A 19958-nucleotide genomic window follows, 5' to 3' on the forward strand; every position below is an offset into this window, starting at 1 on the left:
CTTTTTGGCTTTTACTGCCTTTAATTTAGAAACAATAACGAGTTATAGTTTGTCTTTAATTTTGCAAAAATAATTCTAAAACTTAGAAACTATCATATTTATTCAGCTATTTTAAATATTTTACAATTCAAATTATAATAATATTGAAAATAATATGTTAGAAGTCAATGCTCATTCTTAAGAATAATAAATACTCCATCTTTGCAATCGTGTTTCATTAATATAAACGTGTTTTGAGTAATGAAATAATTAGAATTATCTTGTAATTCTAAATTAATTTGCACCAATTTCAAAATTAATATCATATTAAAATTTCGAATATTTTTTGGCATCAGTTAACTGACAATTTAAACAAAAAATGTTATCCCGTACTAACTGGTTTATAATCAACCTTAACCCAAACTCAACCACAGTTTCTTTTCCGCTCCTGAAGTCGTTCAATTGACACTCGATTTTTCGATATTAATATTTCAGCTAAAATAATGTATTGTTCTTTTGCTTTCAATTTAACATTATTAAGCACCATCTGGAACGGCAAAGAAGATCGGCATGATCTCCAATCCGAATCAGAATGATCATGAGCGCTTGCCCAACGGCCCCAGCTTGGTCAAGCAGGACTTGCATTCTTAGTTCTCGATTCGAAGCAACCTAAAAGACGTGTTTGCTTCCTGCTACACCAATACGACCACGACAACAACCACGACAACAACCACGACAACGACGACGACGGTGACGGTGTACAATGCATGAAATATTTACGCAAATAAATTTGCATTATCGATTCGCATGTGACAAAATATTATAAACTGCCTTTATGCACTCCCCGGAATCATCACCCGATTCAAGTCCCTTGGGGCAGGCGTGAAACGGTACGGGCCTGGACAGGAAAGGCTTGCGAGTGGCCCCTGGAGCAAGGGCCCGGCACAAGCGTGCGCGAAGGTGTGCACGAACGTCGTCGTACAGTGAAAGCGCGAATTGCTGGCAAATTTATGGGCTGCCCTCCGACACCGCCTGGCCCTTCGGAAGACACGCGTGTGTGTGTGTGCGTGCTCGCAAGGCTCTTCGTTCGAGACCACCTGGATCCAATTATTTATCCGTTTGCAATTTTTCCATGATTATCGACCACTTCGGAGGGCGAACCAGTGGCCATTTGCGCTCCTTGAGGGGAGCGAGTGCGCGAGCCTGCTTGGGTTGCCTGCCTTCGGTAACGAAGTGATTCCTTTCTGGTACCTTCTGGGCCCTTTGCAGACCCGTCGAAACGGTTGTGTCGGTGTGGGGTGGTCTCTCTGCCCGTGCTCAACGGTGCAAAATATTTGTTTTTCATACACTGCAAAGTGAGCATAATTCGTTTTATTTATGTTGGATGTTATGATTTGTGACGCTCTGCACACACGCTTGTGAAATGCATACGGCGTATTATTATTGTGTTTTTTTGTTCACAAGCAATACGCAGATTTTTATTAACAGTACCTGAAGGGTAATGGGTGGGGGGGGGGGGAGAGTGGTTGTCGAGGGGAATGGTTGATTACGCTTAACAATGCTCATGAGCTGTGAAACCTAATTTACTTATCACAAGTGCACAGAGCTTTGCTGTGCAGTTTCACATGTACAATCATACCGATTATGCCAAAAGCATAAAAGAAATCAAATCGCAAGAGCCTTTATTGTTATGTTTCTTTTGAATAATCGAGATGGATATTGGAGTTTGTAAATGATCTTACCATTTTTTTACTCCAATTACGGTGTATTATTGTGCTATTATACAATTTAATTTTAAGTGATAAATGAGATAAAACCATAACACAATTTTAAATATAGAATATCACTGCTTAACAAATAAACAAGATATAAGATATATCTTGATAATTGGAAAACTAAAAAAACTTCTTAAGAAATATAAAAAAATAATCAGATATCTATGACCATGAAAGAAAAACACATCAATAACCATAAAAGAGACATTAACGCAATGAATGAATATGTATGTAATGAAAGAACAGAAAATTGAAGAAACTTATTATTTTGTTTGTAATTTAAAAGCAAGTTCCATAACTTACTATAGGTCAGTCCGTCTGGTATACTTTGGGAAATCTTTTTTTGACAGTTGCCATGAACGAGGATTCATATAAAGTCCTCAACAACCATAATGCCCCTTCTTCCAAAAGATATCGAAATCGCATTCAAAATCACAGCCCGGATAAAGCAACCTGCAGAGTACCAAGTTACCGGGCAATAAATAGAATAATTTGACCGTGTGTGACCATTGAACAACATTAACCGAAACTTTGCTCCAGCAAAGAAAACAGAAACATATCGCCAAAATTGAAGAGGTATCCTTTCTTACTTCTCAAATCAATATAAACTAAGTAAGCGTTGCGTTTTCCAGCTGTCAAAAGCAACTGTCACTGGATAGATGTAAGTCTGAATCATCCAAGAAACCACTGGAAATAAACGCTTCGTCAGTCATTAGTTAAACTTGCACATAGAAGGTTTGAGCCTGTGGCCTGCTCTGAACAACTCTCCTGCGTTTTTACAATCAACTAGGAAGGAAGGAAAATGCTGCCCGTGCGTGCTGTTGCAAATTTGGCTGTCCGCAGCAATGGTAATGTATAAACGAATCTATTGCTAAAAGTGCAAGTGCAAACAAGCCGGTCTCATGGTATAGTCGTCAACTCGTACGACTTAACAACATGCCCGTCATGGGTTCAAGCCCCAAATAGACCGTGCCGCCATACGTAGGACTGACTATCCTGCTATGGGGGGAAATCAATAAGTCACTGAAAGCCAACCCCACAAGTGTGTTGGCAGGCCTTGACCGGCATCGGTTGTTGAGCCATAGAAGAAGAAGAAGCAAGTGCAAACTAGTATTAGAGTTCCTCCCTCATTTGCTCGATTGTTATATAACCCTCCACCATGATGTACTCCAACAGCGACTTTAATGTTCCGCGGATATCATGACCCGAAAAACTTCCGTGTGTTCACAATGAACGACATGCCAGTGCCGGACGGAGACTTTTTCAAGGAACATCGACGCAAGAATCGGTTTTACAATACTGTGCTTGCTGTGGGCGTTGTGAGCTTTGTCGTCTCCATGATTGCGGTAAGTATTACGGGGCTAGATACGCAGATACCTATCGGAATCGAATGTAGATGCGGTCATCTCGCAAGGTTGTCATTCCGGTTGCCCTGTATGTACGTGTAAAGCTCTTTTATACATCCTTAAAAACAAAGCTGATGGACGACCTACTTTTCTTTACTTTTTATCACAACAGGTCAAAGAAAGCGGATTGTTGTATTGTAATTACAGCCCACCGAAGAGCCTGGACTAAACGGGAACTAGGATGAAGAGGTTTGTTGCAAACGAAGTATGAAATGTTTGGAGCAAATAAATTAATCTAAATGAAATAGGTATGCAGCATATTTATACTTTGTTGCAAACATATCTTTCTTTTACAAGGTTTCTACCTCTATGGTTACTATGGTTACGATCAATCAAGATATTCGTCTCCATTCCTGACCATAACATTCCACTCGGGTGAGCTCTGCTCTATTCGGTTTCATTAATTTCTATGCAGAAAATGTAACACGTATACATTATATCCGTTCATCTGGATTAGTTTCAAATAAAGGAAAAGTATTAATTTCTATTTTTTCAGCAAAACAGCTTAGTAAAACTATTTGCATAGGTACAAGCACACAAAGATACACCAGTTTGATTTGAAATAACAAGTTTGAAAGGCTCGTAAATGTATTCCGTTTTCTTATCATCCAGCGACCTTGACACAACTGTCCCCTATCCCAGACTGGGTATCGATTTCCTTTCCCGAACCATTGATAATTAGAATAACAATCGAACAAAACCAGTCGGCGCTACACATTTCATGCCAATTGTCTCTCAGTCGGTTGTAACAGTAGCAGCAGCAGCAGCAGCCGTTTTTCTTCGAATTCCCATAAATCTTTCATTTGCATGGCATTGACCAAAAGCCTAGTTACGGATGAAACTCCCAGCCATGGTCTAGTCTAGGATCAGCCTCTAAATTCGTGCGATCATTCTTAGCGCCCTATTGTGCATTTATTTCGGGGTTCGCAGATCTGGATCAAAGAAGATGTAACCCCTTTTCTCCGGGGAGTTTTGCCTTTTAATCGCAAGTCCATCGCGGTAACGTTTCGCGGTCCCTCGCACAAGGACGTTCCCTACATCTCTGTGTAAAGCGAGAAACGGGATCTTTTACCCTTTATGTGGACCCATAGCTGACTGAAGCTGAGGCCCTGATAACGAAAGAGAGAGAAAGAATGAAATTCGCTTTTTCGCGCCAGCTGTAGGGCAATTGCCTTTTCATGGTAAATTTCAAACGTTTTGTGGTGCAGCACCAGCAGCAGCCTGATTCCTGCTGCCGGATGATCCCATTTTCTGCACCGGCAAGGAATGTCCGCGTCCGAAAAAGGGGGAAGACGACGATGATTTTCGCGCCACTGGAACACAGGCTGCTGCTGCTGCTGGGAAGAAACGAATTTTGATTAAAATTTATTAAGATGTAAACAGGACCGTTCCAATTTTGCACTCCAAGGTCTGAGATGGGTCGTTCTCTGCCTTTTGCAAAGTGTACCGCCGGGTTTACGCCCGAGGGGTTACCGGGGTGATGCATTAGCATACCAAGCGTTTTATTGCTGGCTTACACCTCTTTTATCGCCACAGTTTGCCTCTCACACCCTGGCCGCGGTAGTGGAAAAGAATACTTCCGAAAACATGTCGCGGTTTAACGGATTTTAGCAAAGCATCTTTACAGAAGCCGAATGCAACAGTTTGCCCGTGTCCCTGTGAACGTGTCTCGGTGTACGCTGGGGGGTTTGTTGCAGATGGCTTTCTTTTGCTTAGGTTTTTGGGAATTAATTTACGTGCGATTGTGTCACACCTCGGAGCTCGGATGCTCAGAGTAATAATAATTGGCAGTGAAATGACGTGTGATGGGAGGCGCAAAGCAAAAATTCGTTAAAAATCATGCCCACGGTGACAACATTGGGACAAGGATTGAATTGATTTGTTTAGTGTTTGAATGGGTTTTGTTGTATGTTCAGATGTCAGGGTAAGGCACAAGCTGGTGGATGAAAGTAATTAAAATTAACAAAAACGCTTTCTTCCGCGATCTTGAATGAAGCTTGTAAAAGAATACTTACAAGGGTTTAAAATTAAATCGTTTCAATTCAATGGCACCAACGACCGTTAAGATTTTGAAGGGATTTTATTTTCAACGAATTTTCACGATTTGTAACGAAATTAGGAATTCAAAACTGGATTACAATTCACAGTTCAACAAAAACCAAGAAAGTGAGCTAGAAAAGGCCAGTAAAAAACAAATTTAGGTAAAGACTATATGTTGCTACCGTGGCGGTACCCTTAAAACGAACATCTCATATTTTCCGAACAATTCTGGAGCATTCTGGACCATACCTTCAATCATGTATGGGAATACAGCTTTCACACATCAATGAGGATACTCTTTAACTATTCTCCAACTAAAATTCACGCCAAAATCCTAAAAAAACTAGGAAATTCTTATATTAGTGTCAAAACAGTCGTAAAATATATGTTATGCTTTGTAATCGAGAACATTTATAAACACAATTGCCACGTAGCTTGGTACTAAATTTGGATAATTATAGTTATTTCTGTATCATGCTAGTCAATAGTCTGGTCATTGGTACTTTTTGTGTGTACTTAATTGCATTTTAACCTTATTTGTTAATAGAACAAATCTTACGTTCATAACACCATTACCTTTATATGGTTTCTCCTCTCCTAAATCGCCCCGCTATTTCCTTTATTATCACCCCACTTTATGGCCTATTATCGAAACCACACCAGCGATAATCATAAGCACCCTTGTGAAGAAAAGAACCAGCAAAAAAAAAACTAAACCCTACAAAGCTCCCCCTCGCAACATAAAAAGGAAGCATTTAAGAACGGATTTGTAAAGAAAAGGGACATTACGTGAAGAGACAGGAGAGACCGAATCTCCGATTGTGGGAAGAAATGGGTTTGCACAAACAAGAATCGCTCACTGACCATTTCATGCATCAGATGATATGTTGAATGGTCATCCAATAGGAAGATGACCAAGTTCTGGGGAAGTGCAGGAAAAAATTGCCATTTCCATGGCAAACCCAATGCTGACGACAAGCTTCTCAATCGGAACGGGATGCTGAAGAGATCGAATTATCTCCACACGCAGACCTACACAACGTACTACACCGTGTCTCTTGTCCCAATGCGACGTGTCTTGAACTGGGAGATCTTCATCCCCACATGTTAATATGCTTTCTATTTCAAGTACCATTGATGGGAGAGATAGATTTTTTTGTGTCATTGTGTAGCTTCAAGCCCATCGAATCCTTGACTTGAAGTGGTTTTGTTGATTATGTTTGGTCACCACCAGGCAGCGCAAGTTCGTAGTGGGTTCGATTCTTCAGAAACAGGTGTAAAGACGGGTCCGGCAGGTTCTTATCAGTATCTTTGCTTTGCTTCTTATTGAATTCGTATGGATGCAGTTTTTGGCGAAGAGGGAATTTATCGATTTCTCTATCTTCCCTTTGCGACATTGCCCACACCATTGGCAGTCCAAATGGCACACAATAAGATAAGATTGAATGCTAATGTGTAAGTTGCCAATGTCCCGTACCGTTTGAGGATATCATTCTTAGAATCCTGAGCGATTACGAAGCACATTTCAGTTCCCTGTCTGCTATATACTGAGATAGTTGAAAAATGATGAAGTAAAGGCAAAAGTATGAATCATAGCACGCGGCAACGGCCCGTGTGTCCCAGGGAGTCCGTTTCGATGCAAATTAAAAGGGTCGTGATTGGGTTTTATGCTTCAAAACTCCCCGGAGTGCTGGTCCCAGGTAGAGTGCTGACCGGAGTGCTGTTTGTGCGTGCAGCAGCGCGTCCATTAGCGGGTTGGAACTGACCGAAAGATATATTTTTTTCCTTTCACTGGTGAACTACCACGTCACCACCATTCATCGAATATATGTGTGAGTCCGTGTGTGTTGGCAATGATGCACAGGTTTTCATTCATTACGCTGACCCATTATGAATGGGAAAGAAAGGACGGAACCCATCTAAATTGGGATACGTGGTGTGTTCGTATCGCCTTTTTTGGCGGTGTCATTTGGCGTATCGCTGTGAGTAGCTGGTCGGCGGTAATCGAAAACATCGAACCTTTAGTGCAGGGGAAATGTTTCCTACTTTTTTATTGTGTTGTTTTAATGTCTCACCCGTATGTATGTGGGTTTGCTGCTCAAAACTGACCATAAGCAGGGGAATGCGCATTCATTGATGAATGCCAGGCACACCTTGCAAAAGGATCTGGACCGGGGTGGCTGGGACACAGGAACGCCAACGCGACAGGAAGCTATTTACCTGTTTTTCGTTTTTATAAAATAAGAAGTCCCCACTGTTATACACCTTCCCAGTTTTTTTTCCTTCTCCCATTCTGCCTGTCATTCCCGGCCTTTTGTTGCGATCGGTGGGTGCACTCTCTCAATGATCGAACCCCGAATAGCGCTGAATGGCGCGGCATACCGGGCATATCATATATCATGTGTTAGGGATGATAGGTTTCGTTTCGATTTTTACTCCCATTCCCTGTAAATGTGTGACTGTGTCGGTGTCTTTTTATGCTGTTCGGACACACAATTTCATTCAATAAATAAAGCATACAGTCGTCCGTCGGACGAGGTGTTGAAAATGGTGTCTTTTTAGAGGATCCTATAAGAGGGGGAAAAAATGAATCGGACAAAGTGCCCTCAAATGCAATACAATCCTTCCCAATGAATGAGAAAAGCCACGGCTTTTCCATTGAGAATGCGTACCCGTAAGGCAAGGAGGGGTGGGTAAAAGGATATCAAAAAGAGATGGCATCCAGTGTGCGGGATCGGGAAGTTGAAGCACATCCATTCATGAAACTCAAAACACGGCGAGTTGAATTAAAGATTTACCTGTTTTTAGCTTGCTTCTCTATTCGATTGATAAAAACTTGAACGAATTACGCACGCAAAGAGATAAATTAGCCGTTGAGTCCCGAAATCAGCTACACTTTGGTTACATAATCCATTATCAGTGTCCCTTTTTTATTTGATCACCATTTTCAGGAAACCCAAACCATTCAAGTTTCGGTGACAAGTCCTTGTGTGAAATGGTATTATTTTTTTACCCTAATGGTTGTCTCTGCATTGTTGTTCCTCAAAATATCCAATTTTAACACACACTAAGGTCAAAACCATGACCACGAAGCCGTTGCTGTCCACCAAAGTGCCGATCAAGACTCGAGTGTGGATATGGTTAAGGATTTTTCCAATGCTCTCCTTTTGAAAGTGAATGCTCTGCACTTGCGTCATGATTCGCAAAGAATTGTGATCTCAGCGTAAAAAGGGGAATCCAGAAGAGTGTACAGATGAACTTCCAGAAGATGGTAGGACAAAATGGCAAATGGAATAATCAAAATAACCTCATTGAGCTAGACTGAGCTACATTGAGAGTGTGGAGTTGCATTAAGAGCTCAGAGCTACATCGAGTTTACAGAGTAACAGTGAGCTTGTAGAGCAAGAGAGCTACATAGAGTGTATTGAGCGTTGAGGGCCAAAGCTACAACAAACTGAAATGAGCTTATAGATATCCTTCATCTTACCTACATTACACAAGCGGAATAACATACCAGTGCTAAATTCCTAATCCAATTGGCAGAATCCTCATGTAGCCTCACGTTTTAAAACTTAATTGGGGAGTTCATTCACTTATTTTTAAAAAGAAATACTGTACATTACTGCACAAACTCAGAGTAACTCAACATTTCTGTTGAATATTTTCAACAATTCAATTCAATTGATATCTGAAAACAGCTAAATAAATGACGTTAACAAAGCCTAACAGGTACAACAAGAAATATTACCCGATGAAACAGTCGTTATCGGACCTTACAAGAAGATCACGCCATAGATCGCTCGGATACAGCAAACATTCAGATTGATTGATCCATTCAGTTTCAGTGCAAGAGAGAATTGCATCGGTTCTATTTTCATCGACAGTTCTGTTCCCACAGAAGGTTTCTGCACACAGTATCGTAATAGCAACGATAGACGATCGATCTTTGTTCACCTCGAATAATCTGCACGGCAGGTTGCTAGCAATGATCCGCAATGTAGGAAGCACCCAAGAACAGTCTGAACAACATTAACTCTTTCACTTCCGTAATCGTTTGCCCTGGTTGAAATCAGTTGGCTCAATAGCACTGCAGTTCTATGCACAATTGGCTATTACGTTCTATAAATATGTTCTATCCTTTGCAATAACTTTCCCGAACCGCATCATGCACCCAGCGTAGTTCAACACGTGTGTCATAAAACGATTAAATGCAACGATCACCCAACTTGCATTTTCTCTAGCCATGTTTACGGTGGTGCCTTTTTTTTCGTGCCTCTTTCTCACAGCCGGACAATCGAACACAACACGTTCGGACATCTCACACCGGACGTGCGCTGTGTGTTCTGAGGCAAAAAGCTATAAAGTTTTATGATATGGCATTGCATTTGCTGCAACACCTTTTTCGTAGCAGCTGTGATAAAGAACGTTCAGCGTTGTTCGTTCTAGATCAACGGTAAGGCGATCGATCAAAAGGGGTTGTGCTTCTGCATGTTCTGTATCTTTCTTGGATTTACCTTCGATGCTATAAGATGGGCTAAAGGCTTAAAAGATCTGTTCGGTGTTATAAAACATTCCACACCACGCTTTTATGCTGCTCGATTGGTACCATAAACTGGTTCGTCTCGTTCCGTCAGCCGTCATTCGCTTCGGTTTTGGCGGTAAACTCTCCACCGTCGCTGGATGTTTAGTGCGATTGTTTATCCCACTGACGATGGGGACTGAAATCGATACGAGCGGTTGAAGTATGCAGAAAATATGAGCACATTTGAATCTTTTATGACATTATTGATACCCACTAACCGGTCTCGATCGTAAAGTAAAGGCAGAGTACATTCACTTTCCAAGACGTGTTCCGTTGCATCTGCCCAGACCAGGACTAGCAGCTTAAATCTGCGTGTGTAATCCGGTGTGTAATTTGAATGCGAATGTACCATGTGTTTTGTATCATATCTTCATAGCACAATGAAAACTCTGAAGCGGTTACATCCCGTAAGCATCATGCTAATAAAACATGGCATACGGCACACTGGGAGTGCAAAAACAAGTCATAGAACTGGGTGCAAGCACTGCTGTAAACTAGAACCGATTGACTTTCCGGTTACGTACCCTATACCCGGTGTTGCTATTTTCTGCATGCCCTGATTTCATCCAATCAACTTAGCGCTTCGATCGATCTCCGTTTGAATGATCGAGCACAACGCAACATCGGTACTGACTAAACAAAAGCGCCAGCCACTCGCCGACATTTTTCGCCCAGGAAACCGTATCGAACGAGTCTCAATCGGGGCACGCATTGATACGCAAATGAAATTAACTGATTCGATTTGCATATGTGCCAAACGGCGATGAGGTGCACTATCCTTCGAATTACCTTAAGGGATTGAAACCTCTTTTTTGTTGCACGATATGAATACAGAATTGAGCGCAGATTTTACGCCCTTTTACCCAAGGATAAAACACATGTACGGTGGCGAATTTATAATGTGCTCCCCGCTTCTGCTCTATTTATTGAACAGGAATAGTTTTCAGCGTGAATGAATTATTCCCAATATTGGACCCCTTTTCTCGAGAAAAAAAACGCAGGGAAACGTTTGCGTGACCCCGTTAAACCCGCACAGTTATGATCATGTTACAACTCAATTTAAAAGTTATTTTCCATGCAAATCGGAACCATTTACACGCACACACGCGTGAGCATATGGATGGTATTGAGTATTATTGATGAAATCAGTTGATAGATAGGGGGCATAGGATGAGCTAGGTTGCAGCTAGTTTGTGTCGATTCTGTGAATGGAGTATCGCTGAAGGATTATTAAGGAAAGCGGAAAAATAAATTGTAACGTATCGTTTTGAGCAGGATTGAAATTAAAATTTTAAGCGGAATATGTTACAATTTGAGCCAAAATTGTACATTCAACATGGCGATAAATGACTTATTTTGAATGCAATTTACTTTTCTTTAGAGAAAAGTGCACTTTAAAATGAATTAACCATATTGCTGGCTATAATTCTTTTTACAACGTTTGTTTAGATTACGATTTATTGACCTTCGAATAAAAAAAAACTCTAATTGATAGATACGTCATATGATATAAATGATAGATGAGAGAGTAATAGTATAATTTGCCCGTTTAGAATGATTCTACATGTCCTCGAGATACGCTATTAACGCTTTTAAAGACCGAGAAGAAACCACGTATCTCGAATTGAAGTTGAATTTTAAGTTGAATTTCACAAAAGAGGTTTTCGGTTTCAAAATTTATCTAATTTTTGTACAATTTTGTATAAAGTAGTACATTTTAGGTATTGTATCCATTATTTGCTATGATTCTGTCTAAAATTGTGTACCTTTTTGAATGATTTTTAAAACTGTACCAAAATGGAATCTATTTTACATTTCACAATTTATGTGTCAAATCAGTACAATTTGCCCCAAATAATTAACATAGAAAACTTCGTATCTTCGGGTCCTCTTTAAGAGGTATCCGCTTATCTCGCAAACCACCTGTATATGTATACATACTTAACCTCAAGGTGGAATATAGAGGAGGTATTGCCTCATCAAATGTAAGCAATAGGTGTTTCATTTCATACCAGCAACACGCATCGCATTTGACAACTGCCGTCGATCGTGGTTTTCTGATTTTTTCTAAAGCCTTGATGGCCAAATGTTTTACATGATGACACCTCCTTTATACCCACTTTTCATGAACTGTAAGACCTACACCTAAAGATACAATAAGATGGATAAATTAAACAAGAACATAGCCACTGTATGCCACTGGATCATAATTCAGAAAAGACTAAATTGAAATCTACTGTAAACAACGCAATTTATTACAATGAGAGTTGTGATCTAGAAAATGTGATGGACTGATCAAATTGAAAAAATGAAAATTGTTTAAAATGAAAATTTGTATTAGAAGTTGACCAGCGAAAGTGTAAAACAATTACCCTGAATTCTTGGTTTGCTATACACTATACACTATAATGAAAGTGACAGCGACTATTAAAACAGGTCAAGGTCAAGGCTAAGCAAAACAAACTATGTTTTAGTTTGAGAAACATTCAGGCATACAAAGCTAGTTATTGAAAACATTTCCCACTATGACGAAGCTAAACATGTCCTTATTGTTCGCATTGTAACACCTTTTAACATCATGCTTCCGCTTGACACTATTTTAGCCCCTCAGAGAAAGGCAAGCGCACGACACCAAAGAATCGCCCAAAGAACCATTCTATTCCATTGCCAGCGAGGTGTCAAATCACGGCTCGTATTACATCCGATCGTGCTACCATTTGTGCCATTGTCCCAAGCCTTGTATTTAACACCAACAACACCATTCTTTCCTCGAACGCCTTAACAGTGACGATAGCATCAGATCAGATTGTTGGTGCGCAAAAACTTACATCAGCCAGAAACAAACTCAGACAAACTCGCAAAATACTCGCTTTGCCCAGGCTCAGCTTTCACGACATCTATTCTTGTGAAATTTGAGAAACAAAAACACCTTTCTTTCTGCGCTCTTTGTTAATCCTGTCCGTGTATGATGGAAAGAAAATATTACTTCCAGTGCGTATGCTTTATTGTAATATAAACTTTTGTAGCCAATTTTCACCCAAAAAGCTGGCCGCTCTTTAAGATTATTTTGCTGGGAGTAGCGTCATCAGCAAGATCCGCCAATGTCGGTAAGACATACAAAAATGACAGGGGAGGGTGGATTAGAAAAAGGTTTCACATTCCCTGTTTCTTCCTGCGCCAGGAAATCATCGTTTTTGCAAGCCGAAATGGAATGCCGGGGCAAGATGCAAAATGAAGAAATTGCTTGCAAATCCCTGCTTGAATAAAATCAGCACACAAAAAAGTCTTTTAATGACCGCCATTGGGGAAAAGAGAGAGAGAGAGAGACATACCTAACGGACACAACCACACAAAGTCCGATAGAATATTGATGAAGTATGAAATTGTCTTTGCCAACCATCCGGACAATTGTCACCGTGTTTTTCTTCTTCTCCTATTTCTTTTCAATTGTCATTTTTCGATTGCTTGTGACAATGCAATGTGTATTAGTTTGACAATTCCCGGGGTTTTGTTTGCGCATGTTGACCCTGTCTGTCGGTGAGATTAGCTATTAAACCCCGGCCCTGGATATAAGGGGTCCTTGCGCTGGACTTATGTACGGTTTTGAGCGCTTTTGTTTCGATTGTTGTGCGGGATTGTCCGGACTTGTCATCCAAAATCGATACTGAACAACGCGTCCTCCTCCTTCACAGACCATCATCATCAGCAGCAAGGAGAAATGTCAATCAGTCACGGACCGGACAATCGATGCCGCTTATGCCGTGTCTGCGATTGTCAGGACACGGCACACGGGAGAAAAGAAGGGAGGAACGAATCTGTCTAATCTTTAAATCTTGAAGATTGTATTCATCGTTCTCTTCTCCTCGTCGGCGTTTTGGTGCAATTGCATGCGGAGCGGGACACATGCTTTGGCTCTGCGTTTGTGCATAATTGAATTTGTTGATTGTGCGTATTATATCGACTGACTGAAGACGATCTTAACCTAAAAACGCAAAAGAAATGCTTCCATTTCTCTTCCAACCTTTCTCAATAGGTTCTGGTTGCACGGATTTTAAAGCACGCACAATAGCACAACAGCATTACAAGCTTCTTACATGCGCTGCCACTAAAGTACGGCCATGAATTATTGATCACTCTTCTGGCCCCCGATCGACAATAGAAAGTTCGTTAACTTTTTTCAAATCGAAAGCGAAAAATTGCCCCAGATCGATTAATCAAACCCAGTTTCTCACGCATACGGTTGTGCCGAATATTGTTTTGTTGTACATTAAAATTCATATTCTACATGTGCTCTCACCCCTTTCGAGTTTCGCTAGCAACCAGCAAGATGCAGTTGCGAAACATTGTCTCGCGTTCTTCCATTTCGACCCGCTTCTTTCTACTCCATTTTTTGTCCTTTACCGATCTAGAATGTGAACTAGAAAGCGGAAAGCGCACACGCCTCCCGCCCTTGTCACTAGGTTGATTTTGTCGGCAAGAAATTCTCAAGAATAAGGGTCGCCCCGGCACCGGATGAGACGAGCGCAAATGCAACTGACAAAAGCGAACACAAAATTGCAATCGACCAGAATCTCGTAGCACCCGATCCGTTGCCGTGCCAACCCACTGCAGTGTCACACAGTGTAAGCGTACGTGCGTTGTTGTTGTCGTCGTCGTTCGTCGGTTCCTTCTTCCTGCATACACAGTTGACGTGAAATCGACTGAAAATGACAATCGTATCGTATCGTAGATGAAGATTAAATTTTGCTACACACACTCAATAACAAAAAAAAAATTCGAGTGAAAGGGAAATAGGTAAAAGATGTTCTTTCATGTTTGGCCTTTTTGTTCTGTTTTTTGTTTGGATTGTCATTTTAATTTTCTATATAAAATTTTTCTATTTTATTTTTGCCGTGTAGTTTTTGCTTTTGCTGTGGTAATTTGAAGGTGTAATGGGATTAAATTATAATTATGTAAAGTTTTTGTTTTTTTCTGCTTGAATTTATTAACCTTATTTGGTATTATATTTTTAGTAGAGCGAACAAAAAATACCATGAGATAGAAAGAAACATGAATTAGCTAAAACAACACAAATCCAACAATCATTTTATAATTTCATGCATTAAAGTAAAACAAAAAAGAACCACTTATTTCTACTGCATCTTCAAAATAAATCTGGATTAGTTATTCAAAATATTGCAATATGGCAAAGGTCCCATTAAATTTGGCTAACGTTAATCAAAGAGGAAATAAATCAAAACCAATACTGAAGTACAGAAATAAATAAAAGCCAACACTACAATGTGTAAAAAAAATACATTGGTATCTCCTTAAGGGGAGTCTTCAAGAGACCGTCAGCTTAGAGCGATATTTATATCATAGACATAGGGAGAGTTAGAGAAGGTGTTGCTATGAAGTATCCAAGCATATATAGAGAGAAAAACATAGAATTTTTGGAGCAATACGTCAATTTAGAGAATATTCGTCTTAGGAAGATATTCATCTTGAACAGACATAACATGTATGGAATATGACGGGATCGTGACAATATTGAACTTGAAGAGACTATATTTTAGAGTTATTTCACTGTATTCTTCATTAGAACAGATGAACCAAACCGATCGAGTAGGGGAAGGTTGGTAAAAATGGACACTGCGGGTAAGATGGACACTTCTTATAAATTAATAAAAATGGTAATTTTCGAAAAATTCAACAATGCATCATCCAAACTTCAATCAAAACAACAAATTTGCGAACATTTTTTGCATGATGTATCCAAAATTGGTTAAATTCACGAACAAAACAAATTTTCAACCATGTGGTCTCTTCTGGACCTAATACTACTGTGGATCTTAAGGTGTACAATTTTTATTGTTTACATTTTTGGAAGTTTTATGACATGAATGAGTTGTTGTGATTATTAGCCAAAAAAATAGCGAAAGAACGAGAATGAAAACAATAGAAAACATTGTTTTCTGGTAGTTTTAACAGCCTGACACCAAAGCGGGAAAGACGGACACTCTGGCGTAGCGAAAGATGAACAACGAATTTATTAATATATTTCATTTTTATATCAATTTATAATCATTAGATTTCATCAAATACCTTAAACAAGGGTCCATTAATATAAACCATCCAGCAACTAGATAAAGCATGGAAATATTCATACAGTTAACATAGTTGCCATTCGTTATGCTGATGATGCATTTCACGAAATTCAATATCTTGTCACGACTTACGAATTAATGCAATAAAAAGAAGAGGCATTGATACGACAACATTTAGGAATAGATGCGATATTCTGTGGGATTGAAAATATCAAAAAGTTGAATTTTGACATGTTGGAAAAAATGGCTTTATCTATTAACAAGTTCCTCCTTCCTGGGATCGTGGACTTTCCGCGGAGTAATTTCCTATATGGAAGTTCTAGACAGTTGCTCTGTAAGCTCGAGCAACGTCAGCTGTTAGTGCACGATATTTCAATAATGTTTTGGATTCTACATTCTACGATATATTAGAAGCGATGCTGAATGAATCGTCGTTACAATAGACCAAAAATTTAGCATACATGGACGTAGAAATCAATGGGATATATTAAAATACTATACACCTCTTTAATTTCCAACGTTTTGCAACAGGTTCTTACTCTACAGTAGGAACTACAGTAGGACCTGTAATTACGTATCATAAGTGTGATGGTGTGATACAACTAATTAAGATTACTACAACGATCTTTTCCAGACATTCGTAAATCGTAACATGGAAGTTTAGAGAATTGAAATAAATAATAATTTTATCCCGTTTTATGGTCATGTGTTATTTTTTGCTCCTCGTTGTAATTTAAATGGCAACTTTTGCTTTCCTTAGAAAATAGATGTTAATTATTGAATCTCTTCTCACTGGCTTCGTTCTCTACAAATTCACCTCCCCCTTCCCAGAGCTACTTCTCAGAACTAGATCAGCTTCCTGTATTGTACACTTTATTGCTACCTTTTTTTTATTTATATCCACCTTCTTAACCAAAAAGCACGTTTCTCTTGCTCAATTCCTGACATTCCCTCGTGCATTTCCCCCTTCGCTTACGATTCACTTCCGATCAAAAAGGGCAAGCCAAAGAAAACTTAAAAAGCATCCAAAAGAAAACACCTTTTATACACGCACACCTTCGCTCATTTGGTCACCTATTCACGCGTTACATGTTTTCGGAACGAATATCATTGTGCGCTGGCGATGATCATTTTTTCTCCTTTCCCTGTTTCCCTTCTCTACGCACCGCTGATCGTGCGCCGATGCGCTTGGAAGTACCGATTGGCACTAGATTGGGTCACAAATTAAGCTTGACGAAGAGGAAGGAAGGAGAGCAGAATGTGTTCAAGAATGTATGTGATTTGAATAAAACTCAAACGGCCACAAAGCGATCAAAACCGTTGCGCCCCTTTGAAAATGGACAACGGTTTGATGAATGGTGTGCACGGACGCGGTAGTTTTGCTTTGATGCAGTTTCAGTCAGTTTTATTGATACACTAGCACAACGCAGCGTGTTCGTGTTCGGGGGCTTATTGTCGTACTGATTAACCACCGCCCAGGAACAATAGTGCCCACAAATCGAGCAACATACGCTTTACATGATACAGCTTGGTAAAGAATGTGCATAAAGCTACACAGCGGACGGGCGCACGGGATGGTTAAACACAAGCAGGAGGGTCTGCATCTGCATCAATTAAAAGCAATATCATGCTTGGCAGGGGAGCGGGACGTTTGTAAATGCGATTAATCGATCGTTCCGTTTTGAGAGAGAGAGAAGTGTATTGTGTACTTGTAATTGTTTAATGCACCTGTGCAAAAGCTGCGATGATCTTGAAAGAGCAGTGGCGGCGTGAACCTAAACATAAGGTTAATGTAGGATAACGCCATATTGATTAGAGGGCTTCCTAACGTTTTTGTTATTTTTCAATGATTATTGAAGGGTTCCTGAAATTATTAGAATTCGTCATACGATTTGTTGGCCGTTTGGTAAATATTTTTTTATTTTGAGCACATAAACGTCGAGGCACTGTTTTTTCCCCTTGGAAAAACCCTATTCAGTGAACGGTCATGGTAACGATCATCCCGTCTGTCGATCACTTCCCACTTTCCTCTCTTTGATAATAAAGCAGCATTATTTATATTTATATGGAAAATCCATTTCTTATCCCATTTCTTAGCTTTGCCACCGTGATCCTTATAAAAAGCCTTACAAAACCCATATTTACATAGCATGCAGATTGTATATTGCTTCACATGTTATGTGTTAATAAGAATAATCAAACATGCATTTTTAAATGGAGGATGGTTTGTCGTCTTCAGATCAATTTTCCAATATTAAACTTAATCGGAACAAAAAGGACAATATAGCTAAAGGTAGACTTATTTCTAGACGATTGGGATAGGACGGTTGGTTCAAAGACTATCAATCTTGATGTGAAAGAAGGATTGTAAATGTTTTTTTTTTAAATATGTAAGAAACTTCCTTAAAACGTTACATTTTATTGTTTGAGTAGGAGAAAGGGGATTCGAAAATTGTAATTTTAGCGTTACGTAATTGATGGATGATGCCTGTTACCCCTTCAACTCTACACTGTTCTCGTTGGTCATATACAAAAATCATCAACACATAGCGAAGGCTTTGGTCAGAGAAGGATTAGTACCGATTACACTCGGCTAATCACAGAGAGAGCTGAGCGATGTCGATGTCGCCAAAGAAGGTTTTATTCAATGTATAGCACAATACAACACTGCAAAGGTTGTCTCGTGATCGTGTATTGTTCGCTGAACTGAATTCGCACGATTAATTAACGCCACAAAAAAAGCTCAATTTTTTTTATTGAGAAGCAGCTTTTTTGCCTTGGCTTATTTGTTTTTAATTAGGCTGCCCTTGTCGAGAGGCAGCGAGTGATTCAACCTTTGTTGAGGGTAAGGGTAAGCCCATGTCACAACTTTTGTATGGGACTTTTATACTACATTTTTTTCGACAACTATCAATCAGACTGTTATTTATCTTCTGCGGACAATGTCTCATAGTTAACCTCTCGTGTGTCTGCTGTATTTTTCACGCGCTCTCTCTCCCACTTACCAACTTAGGCATTATTATGTTTCTCTTCTGCTTTCGGCCACTGATCCCCATTGTGGCGTACGCTTCTATGAAAGCTCTTTCATTCCTTTCACTGTGTTGTGTTGTGCCAATTGTCCTGAAATGTCTTTGTATGCGTGTGTACGAGTTTGAGCGTTTGTAGTTCGAAAAAACCCGCTCATAATCCTTTCGCCATTGTCCAATTTCTCCTTTTACTTTACCAAAGCCCGAATGGTGGTTTCGCCACGATTTGCACCGATTTTTCTTGCTCTTCCTACTCTGCTCGTCTATGTTGGTTTTTATTTTGCCTTCATTATTTATCACTTGTAATCCTTTAGTTTTGGGGTGGGGATTAGTGCGGATGCTTGGGAATTTAGTTTCCTTTTCATTGGGATGATGGCGCGGGCAGCAGGCCTTGGCCCGGCTTACCCGGTTGTAGTTGCCCGGTGGTGGATGATGATTATGATGATGGTGTCGTTCGACCAGATGGAGGACCATCTGGAACTAATGCTGAAGAGCGGGCTCTGAAGAGGATTATTGCACGAATCGTCCCCGAGGCAATCGTTTTTGAGCGGCTCAACTCATTACCTAACTATGAGCCCTTCCCACAACTCTAGCCTGTGTTTGGGATTGTGTTTGTGGCAGTGTGAGGGAATTGTTTGGTGATCGTTTAATGCAGCTTTAGCTGTGGTAGACATGAAGCAATGCGTTTGTGTTATAGTTTTCATGAGTTGTATATGATTGATTTATAATATTGGGTTTTTCAATATTCTATATACATCGACACACACTCACACTCAAATGATCTGTAAAGATCGCTATCTTCAAAGTTTACAGTAAAGTGCAAACGGTTTCGCTCGCACGCCATCAGCACATCGATACAGGAATGATCCTTTGCCAAAGCCGATCATGCAAATGAGCAAGAGGGATCATTCATTGAAGCCGCCTGCGACGGGCAGCTCTGCATAGCTCAACGAGAAAGGTTCGCCGTCTTGAGATCAATTTCCCTGAACCACAACCGACGCAAGAAGACGCTCCAGACAGTCTGTCGCCATTTGGGCAGCGAGAGAAAACCGTGTATCAGGTGT

At 40.1% G+C, this 19958-nt stretch overlaps 1 protein-coding gene across 1 annotated transcript; it reads left to right on the forward strand.

Moving 5' to 3' along the window:
• Positions 1–2418: 2418 nt before the first annotated feature.
• Positions 2419–3420, forward strand: LOC121599736. Its single transcript, XM_041927785.1, has 3 exons — positions 2419–2602; positions 2931–3100; positions 3273–3420. Exons 1-3 carry the CDS (start codon positions 2557–2559, stop codon positions 3327–3329), a joined length of 273 nt encoding a protein of 90 aa, XP_041783719.1. The 5' UTR covers positions 2419–2556; the 3' UTR covers positions 3330–3420.
• Positions 3421–19958: the final 16538 nt, after the last annotated feature.

Source organism: Anopheles merus, chromosome 3L (assembly GCF_017562075.2).
Source record: "Anopheles merus strain MAF chromosome 3L, AmerM5.1, whole genome shotgun sequence".
NCBI lineage: Eukaryota > Metazoa > Arthropoda > Insecta > Diptera > Culicidae > Anopheles > Anopheles merus.

Bases quoted from the DNA above. Each gene is read 5' to 3' on its own strand.
- LOC121599736 (XM_041927785.1), top strand. From the start codon at position 2,557: ATGCTGCCCGTGCGTGCTGTTGCAAATTTGGCTGTCCGCAGCAATG. The intron at 2,603-2,930 runs GTAATGTATAAA...GTACTCCAACAG, and splicing joins TTTGGCTGTCCGCAGCAATG to CGACTTTAATGTTCCGCGGA. The intron at 3,101-3,272 runs GTAAGTATTACG...TTATCACAACAG, and splicing joins TTGTCGTCTCCATGATTGCG to GTCAAAGAAAGCGGATTGTT.